The sequence below is a fragment of the Culex pipiens genome, unplaced genomic scaffold, assembly GCF_016801865.2.
Source record: "Culex pipiens pallens isolate TS unplaced genomic scaffold, TS_CPP_V2 Cpp_Un0015, whole genome shotgun sequence".
In the NCBI taxonomy this organism is placed as follows: domain Eukaryota; kingdom Metazoa; phylum Arthropoda; class Insecta; order Diptera; family Culicidae; genus Culex; species Culex pipiens.
Window position 1 is genome coordinate 136,361 of NW_026292832.1, and position 8,640 is coordinate 145,000.

At 35.5% G+C, this 8,640-nt stretch overlaps 1 protein-coding gene across 3 annotated transcripts in view; it reads right to left on the reverse strand.

Moving 5' to 3' along the window:
• Positions 1–217: 217 nt before the first annotated feature.
• LOC120429865 (nuclear receptor-binding protein homolog) overlaps positions 218–8,640 on the reverse strand; it is a 74,802-nt gene continuing 66,379 nt past the window's right edge. The window contains exons 7-11 of one of the 3 annotated variants that reach the window (XM_039594941.2): positions 8,327–8,456; positions 8,062–8,248; positions 4,789–4,908; positions 4,581–4,731; positions 218–3,320 (exon numbers count right to left, since the gene is read on the reverse strand). In XM_039594941.2, the coding sequence (XP_039450875.1) occupies positions 2,926–3,320; positions 4,581–4,731; positions 4,789–4,908; positions 8,062–8,248; positions 8,327–8,456 (983 nt within the window). In that variant the 3' untranslated portion in view covers positions 218–2,925. Of the gene's footprint in view, positions 3,321–3,707; positions 4,249–4,517; positions 4,732–4,788; positions 4,909–8,061; positions 8,249–8,326; positions 8,457–8,640 lie in introns of those variants that run through there. The other 2 variants (XM_039594939.2, XM_039594942.2) reach the window with 2 other exon arrangements.

An 8,640-nucleotide genomic window follows, 5' to 3' on the forward strand; every position in this document is an offset into this window, starting at 1 on the left:
ATAATTAGTTTGATGTCTGATAGCAAATTAAACGCACTGTATTTTTTAACGGCATGAGGAGGACTAGACTCCATTCTTAGCCGTTAATAGCTCAAATCCTTGATCTCTTAAGGGAAATGTGATATCTTTTCAAAAGAAAACTATTCGGCAACTAAAAAGCCACCGCCGCCAATAAGATCGCTATAGTCTTCCACAAATTGTGTTCTTTCCGTTCCGATATTTTTTGTTTTCGCATATTCCTTTATTCTTTATCCACAATCCGCGCGACAACAACGTTGGCCTTTCTCAGACTAATAATATGGTCTTTCGATTTTCTTCCGGTTCTCTTCCTAAATAGCTTTGTGTGTGTGAGTTGTTTTTTTCTTGCTTGGGAGTACAAACAGCTGATTCGCCTTTTGCTGTTTTTTTTGTTTGCTTTGCATTCATGATTTTTATTTGCAGTTTTATTAATTTCACGCGTTTTTTGTGTTGCTGCTCACAAGCTGACTTTGTTTTCTTGGATGTTTTATTTTTTTCATAGTTTAATGACTATCATAGAGTTAAATAACTGTCCTCTTGTTTCTCTCTCTCGTTCTCGATTTGATTTCATTTTCATTTCCAATTTTTCCTCACACACCAGATCGAATACCCTCACATTCCACGAAGCACACACACTCGCGCGCACCCACGTACCACAATAATCAGCACGCGCACGCGGTCAGATCTTGGAACTGACCTACGGCGATTTCCCCTTTTCTGTTTTTTGTAATACGTACGTTTACTTAAAAGAGCTCGACTTTTACTGTTATTTTTTACAATTTGCCACCAGCCATGAAAAAAAGAGTCTTCGTGTTGCTTTCCGTGCATTTAACTTGTTTAAAAACGGCTGCTGTTACTATTTTTCGTTTTGTTTATACTGCTGATGACTTCTTGATTAGACTTTTATAATTACACGTGGAAGTGCTTGCTTCCGATTCGCGGGCTGAGACGATTGACTATGCCTGGGGGGTGTGTGTGTGTGTGATTGATTAGAGAGGTTTTTTTTTCAAAAGTTCGCATTTCATTTTCAAATTCCCTACAGTTTTGATGTTTTGTTGTTCCGTCTTTGCACTGTTGGATGTGATTTTTTCAAAGAAAAAAAGTCGACTGTTCACTAGATACTTTCCGTTCTTTAAAAAGAACTCAAAAATCAACAAAAGCTTGAAAAATATCTATATGTTGCGTCTCTGTTTTTTTTTAAGTTCAGAAAACCCATGATCAGAGCGTTTCGACTGATACTGAGAGCGAATTTTCTGAAATTTCGAAGTGATTGAGAGCGAAATAAAATCTCTCCCGCCAAAACAGATGTTCGTGCACTGCGATATCTTATTCTCTTTGTGTTCTCCACAGGATTGTTTTCTTACGCAGATTTTACCGCATAAAATTAGCTTTAGAGAGGACAAAAAAATCTGAAACATTGATTATTTTTGACTTTTTTTTAAACATTTTTCTTCATAGAAGAGAGTGAGAGAAAGTAAAGAGCGATGTTTCCATGGTCCAGCTCTCTTGCCATAGATTTGAAAAAAGAGAGTTCAAGAGAAAACAAGCAAATAGACTAAAAACGTGACAAACATTTCACTCCGCTGTGATTGTGAAAGGAATTCAAAATCTCTCCCACCGAATCGCGTATTCGTCTATCACTTTAACTCTCTTTTTCACTGCTCTCACACTGGTTTTTGAGAAAAAGAGAAATAAAGAGGAATACACAGGAAAGTAGGAATCTCGCAATCGAGAACGCCAAGGCAATGCTGTAGAGCGAATAATTTGATTTTTGACACAGGAAAAAGCCAAAATCTAGAGTTTTTTTTAAAGGTCCAATAAACAAAATTTTCTTATTTAGCTTTTTGGGTATTTTTGAACCGCCTTGAGTCAGGGTATTCAAAAACACCTAAAAAGGGACAAAATAAAAATATTGTTTAACTAGAAATGTCGGAAAGAGAATTTGAATTTTTAAAACACTTTCCATTTAAGTTGCTTTTAAGCACGTTCATTATTCTCCAGCAAGTGAATGTCTAGGAAAGAAAGAGAGAATATGAAAATAAAAAAAAAATCTCTTTTCAGTCTAAAAAAGGCGGAAAGGACTCTTCTCTCAGACTTTTGAAGAGCTGAGAGCGAATTTTCTGAAATTTCGAAGAGATTGCGAGTGGCACCAAATCTCTCTCAGCGAATCGCGTTTCCGTACATTGCTTTGCGATACTTCAGTTTCATTTTCTCTTTCAGAGTTTAAAAAAAGAGCAACGAAAGCCGGAATGTCAGAGAGATAATTTCTCAATTTTTAAATTTGACGAACAAAAGAGATATCGATTTTTATTCCCTGATTTTTGCACAATTGCAGACGATTAGACAAACGAATCATAGAGCAAATTGATCATGGAGTTCTCTCTGAAGGAGCTTCATGTTTTCTTCTAACGCTTCGTTTTGGTTTACTCTCTCACAAATTTTCTGTGTGAGAGAGATTGCGATAGCAAAACGACTGAGAGCGTACCAAAGGGCGATTTTTTAGGAGAGAATTTCAAAATTTAATCTCTCTCACTAAAAGTTTTGCCATTTTTAACGAGCGGAAAAAAAAATTAGTGAACGACGACTATTTGTCAAGCAATTATGAACATCATTTCCGTTGTTTTTTCGTCTTCGTCTGGCTTGTGTCTGTTTCCTTGCATCAATGGCATGATTAAGTTTGTGTACGTATTTGAGTGGATTTTATTTGTTTCCATTTAAGTGTTGGTTGTTTTTGTTTGTTTATGTAATTACATAGCAATTCATTTGATATCCTTTTTGTCTCATTTTATTCTTTAATGTACAAAATAGAAATAATGCTTACGTGGTAGGGGAGTGCTTCTCTCTTTACCTTACAGACGACGGCTAAGTGGTAGTTGTTTTTTTTCTCTCTCTTCAGTTTATGCCTTATTACTCGGTAGCCTCGTACGATTCGATCGTCTCACTACGGCACAACAGCTCGCCTTCCGGGACAATGGAAGTTCGGGAGGGTCGGGCCGACCTCCGACCGGGCAGCGCCGTTGACGTGCTGCTGTTTCTTCGGTACTCACCGTCGTCGCAGTCGTGCTCGACACTGTTGAAGGCCCGCGTTGGCTCGGGACATTCGTCGTCTTCGACGGCCGCGGCCCGTTCCAGAGCTTCGAGCTCTTCGTCCTGGTGCTCACGGGCCTCCTCGGCGTCGTCCAGACTGGCGAGTAGACTCGCGTCCAGACTGTTGACGCTGACGCCGGACGTTTCCATTATGACCGGCATGGTCACTAGGGAGTCCGCGGCGGCATCCGCGACCTTCCAGCCACGTTCCAGACCTGGCGGTGAGAGGGAAATTTGCGAGATTAGCTAGTTGATAGTTGAAATTGCTCAAAATGTTCTTTCAATTGTGCTGAAATTGGTTTTGTTCTCTTCCCGTGCTTGTAGAGATCTTTTCTCTCAGTGAAAAATTACTCTCACCAAACGCGATCTGAGAGAGAGCGAGTTGTTTATCTTTCTCTCTCTTTTCGAGTTCTTTTTGCTGCAAAAGATGTGACGTTATGACGTCACATATTTCTAAGCTTCTATAAGTACGGAAAAAGGCGCAGTTTGGCACAGAACGACGAAACAACACAGAAAGGGAAAATAAACACACACAATAACAGAACCAAAATTCGAAACGAAACCCCAAAAAAAAGTACGTCTACAGTAATAAGAAACCAAGATAAAAATTATAATAAATATATATTTGTATATATTTCGTCTGCCGGATTGCATTTTCATCATACTTTTTATTTAACTTTTTTTTTCGTGTTTGTTTTTGTGTTACATTTAGCTTTTTCTCTTGTTTTGTTTTCGGTATCTTTAGCTTGTTTTAACTCCTACTTCGATGCATACGCAAAATTGTCGCTTCGCGCACACGCGTGATAATACTACAGGACAGTTTGCACAGCTAAATAAATAATTATTCCTCGGCTAAATAAAAATCATAGCTAAACCGCGTTCGAGCGTGCGCGTTTTGAGTGTGTGTGTGTGTGCGTTGCGTGAGCGTACAAATAATAGGACGATATATGATCAACACATATACACTGTTTCGGAGAATCATTTCGGGATTTTTTTTGTTTCTCTCTCAGAGACTCTCTCACTCAGTCACTGGGTGGGCGGGGTCGGTTAGCCGCATGAGTATGTAAGCGTGGGTGGTTGGTTGGTTGGTGGTGGTTGTGGTGGCGGTGTTGAATTTGTTTAGCGGGGACAATTAGAACACAACTGGGAAAAACAGAAAGAGAGAGAGAAAGGGAACCAAAGACAAAGAAAAAAAATGATGAAACAGACAAAACTACAAAAAGGGAGAGCGAGGTGATGGGACGGGGCGGGGCGGTGCATTTAACGACAACTTTTGCTACATTCTACGGAACAATCGAGACAAGCGACGGACAACAACAATACGGACACAGACAGACAGTCAGACAAGGAGAGACACTAAAGACAGTGGAGTGAATGTGTGTTTTTTTTTGGTGGAAGAGCAAACTACTAACTGGCCGAATTAACAGGAACATGATGGTGGAGATGGTTAGCCGCCACCGTGTCCGATGACCCACCGGATCCACTGCTGCCGCCGCCGTCGGTGGCCACGAGCCGCTCGCCGGCCTGGGCCGTCGCCGATTGCATCTTTGCCGCCGCGCCCAGCAGTTGCTGCTGTTTGTTCCTAAGCGTATCCTCTATCATTGTGGCTAGTTTTTCACGATCCGTCTAAAAAACAGAACTTTTTAGAAATTTGTTAACAATCATTTAAAAAATCATACTTACTTCATGAATAAATCCTAAGTGTACTAGTTCATGCGAAAGCGCGACGGCTGAATCGTCCGGCGAGATGGGACATGTTAACTGTCGGTTCATCTTATCCTCCATCCTTAATAATATTGTCATCTGATGGAAAAATGGAAACAAAGTTAGTTCAGCGCAGTGATAAAATTTGTGTTAGAAATCAAGTTAGAAATTGTATAGCTCTATTTTGTTTTTAGTTTTTTTTTCTTAGATTCTTAAATTCTTAAATTTTTAAATTCTTAAATTCTTAAATTTTTAAATTTTTAAATTCTTAGGGTGTGTTCTCATAACTCCTGAATTCACGTCGTTGAATTTACGTTACCGGTTCATCTGTAGACGTAAATAGTTTTTCACCAATTAACACATGTTTTTCATCCAAAATCTTTGTCAACATGCTTGCTTACTTTGAAAAAGATATTTGAAGTTGTTTTTGTAAGGATTTTCCCGGAAAAACTTGAAAATTTCCACCTCAAACTTTCCAGGTGGAAGAACCGTTTCAGGTCTAAAAACGTCTTTCACTTGAATTGACGTCGTGACGTGAATGATTTAACGTCGGACGTAAATTGCATGCAAGTCTCCATTATGGAAGTCGCAAATATAGTTTGCCATAAAAAATCGAGTTTACCGACTTAAGTGTAATTTTTCATATCAAATCATCTGCAAATGTAGCTAAGTTAAAATCAACAAGTAAGCGAGAATTGTGATTTTCTATTAAAAATCAATATAGCAAGGGTGCCCAACCTTTGGCCAAGCGGACCGGATAGTTTTTTTACAATCAAAATGCACATATGCACATTAACATATGTTCAGCCTGGATTCAGGGAATTTTAACAAATATTTTACTGCAATGCAATTCGGTATACTGAAAAAACCACGTTTGAGAGAATATTTTCACACAATTTTAAAATATAGATCATCGGTAAATGAAACATTGTATTTTTGAAAAACAAATGCATAACTTTTACCGTCCTTGGGGTAAATTTTTAAAGCTGTTTCAGATACGATTTTGCCAATAATTTGTGCGCTGTTGTATTGAAAATTGATGAAATATAATAAATATATGCCTCTTAAAATTCAAAAAGCTTGTCTGAGAACTCATATCTACCAAAATTAAAATATATATATATATATATTTTATTTGACTTAGCTCTGTGCAATCAAATAATAACTTACTCAACAAAGAAACTGACTTTACTCTGAACCTATGCTTTATCAACACATTCATTTATACTGAAACTTTGTGAAAATAACAAAATCATTTGAAAATCAACTGAAAATCGCATACCAAAAATGCTTTTCAGACAAAAAAAAAATCATTGACGGGGAAATTAATGTTGGCCCCGGTCTCACCTAGAGTTCCTTGATACTAACTAACATCAGTTTGGCATAAACCACCCCATAAGTCAAAACTTAGACTTGAATTAATATCGTTGGTAGTCAATGATGCCTTGTTTAAACGATTAACGGAACATTCATGGTTATGGACAATCTAAACGCAAATTAAGCATTCGGAATAACACCCCAATTGCGTCCTAAAATGAAGCTTGGATTGCTGATATTATTGTATACAGCGGTAAAGCTTATTTTTCTGAATACAATGACCCTTTGTACGACCACAAAGAGTTTAAAATTGATTTTTAAATAAATTTATAAAAATTAACCTCGCGGTCCTTCTTGACAGAAAAGCTCCTACATGACAGCTCGTTCCAAGGGGACCATAGTTGATCTATCGAAAAAATGTTGTCTTGTCAAAAAAAAAAAAAAAATTGCATTAAAATTAAAAAAAGGGATGAGAAATGGTTTTTAATCGTGTTTTTCACCGTTGTACATAAAAATTTACATAGGGCTTTCGTACCCAATTACCCGGATCAGTTAAATTGACAATTTTAATTTTTGGCTTTAAAAATATAAGTCATTTTCAAAAATTATTCCAGAGTTTCGTCGTTTTCAAAAGTTAAGCATTTACAGAAAATGTGCGATTACTGCCATCTGGCGGAGTTTTCCACTATAAAAAACGTTTGCGGTTTACTTTTTCCCAAGACACAAACCAATCGGTTCGATGTTAATTCAAAGACGTCTTTTGCGAATTTACGTCAATTCTGGAGTTATGAGAACACACCCTTAAATTCTTAAATTCTTAAATTCCTAAATTCTTAAATTCTTAAATTCTTAAATTCTTAAATTCTTAAATTCTTAAATTCTTAAATTCTTAAATTCTTAAATTCTTAAATTCTTAAATTCTTAAATTCTTAAATTCTTAAATTCTTAAATTCCTAAATTCTTAAATTCTTAAATTCTTAAATTCTTAAATTCTTAAATTCTTAAATTCTTAAATTCTTAAATTCTTAAATTCTTAAATTCTTAAATTCTTAAATTCTTAAATTCTTAAATTCTTAAATTCTTAAATTCTTAAATTCTTAAATTCTTAAATTCTTAAATTCTTAAATTCTTAAATTCTTAAATTCTTAAATTCTTAAATTCTTAAATTCTTAAATTCTTAAATTCTTAAATTCTTAAATTCTTAAATTCTTAAATTCTTAAATTCTTAAATTCTTAAATTCTTAAATTCTTAAATTCTTAAATTCTTAAATTCTTAAATTCTTAAATTCTTAAATTCTTAAATTCTTAAATTCTTAAATTCTTAAATTCTTAAATTCTTAAATTCTTAAATTCTTAAATTCTTAAATTCTTAAATTCTTAAATTCTTAAATTCTTAAATTCTTAAATTCTTAAATTCTTAAATTCTTAAATTCTTAAATTCTTAAATTCTTAAATTCTTAAATTCTTAAATTCTTAAATTCTTAAATTCTTAAATTCTTAAATTCTTAAATTCTTAAATTCTTAAATTCTTAAATTCTTAAATTCTTAAATTCTTAAATTCTTAAATTCTTAAATTCTTAAATTCTTAAATTCTTAAATTCTTAAATTCTTAAATTCTTAAATTCTTAAATTCTTAAATTCTTAAATTCTTAAATTCTTAAATTCTTAAATTCTTAAATTCTTAAATTCTCTGCTAATTTTTCAGTTTTAGTTGATTTTCAATGTACAGTACAAGAAGTTTTTTTTCACTAAAAAAAATGCTTTAAATCTTCGTTTTTTTGAAAACTTATGATTTTAAACCAACTGTTCTGATAAATAATGAATTTTCCAATTTTCCTTTGTTTTATGCTTCAAATCAACATTAAAAAATCGCTACATAATAAACGTCGGTTTGAAATAAAAAGGCTGATACAAAAAAGTAAGGGTAATACTCACAAATAATTCACAATTTTCTTCTCGCGGCTTAACACTACATATCATATTCACAACTCTCCTAGTTTCAATATCTAACGGCTCTGGCGTGGCGGATTTCACCGATTCTGCAGTCTCGGGCGATATTGCTCGTGGTCGGGAAGCGGGTGGTTTTTGTGCCGAAAAGGCAGTCAGTGGATAAATGCCATATCTGAAAAAGGGGGGGTGGAGAAAGAAAATAAACTTTTACTACTGTTTGGTTGGAAGTTTTTTTCTTCCGTTCACTTACTTTACATCCTCTACAAACTTTTCCAGCTTTTCCGTGCCGGTCACATCGCCCAGGTGGAACTCGGTTTGCCGCACCTCGGCGTACACCATGTCCGGTTTGTTGAGCTTTTGCAGCATCTCGTCGTAGTTGGCTGTTTGGGTTCCGTACCGCAGGACACCCCGATGGTGAATGGACGACGGTAGCAGGTGGGGAGGACGCGCACACAGGATCGTTGTTGTCGTCGTTGAAATCGCAATCCCCAATCATCATCGGTCAATCGTTCAGCGTGATTAGATTTTGAATCAACAATAACACGGAGAGACCGAGAGTAGGGA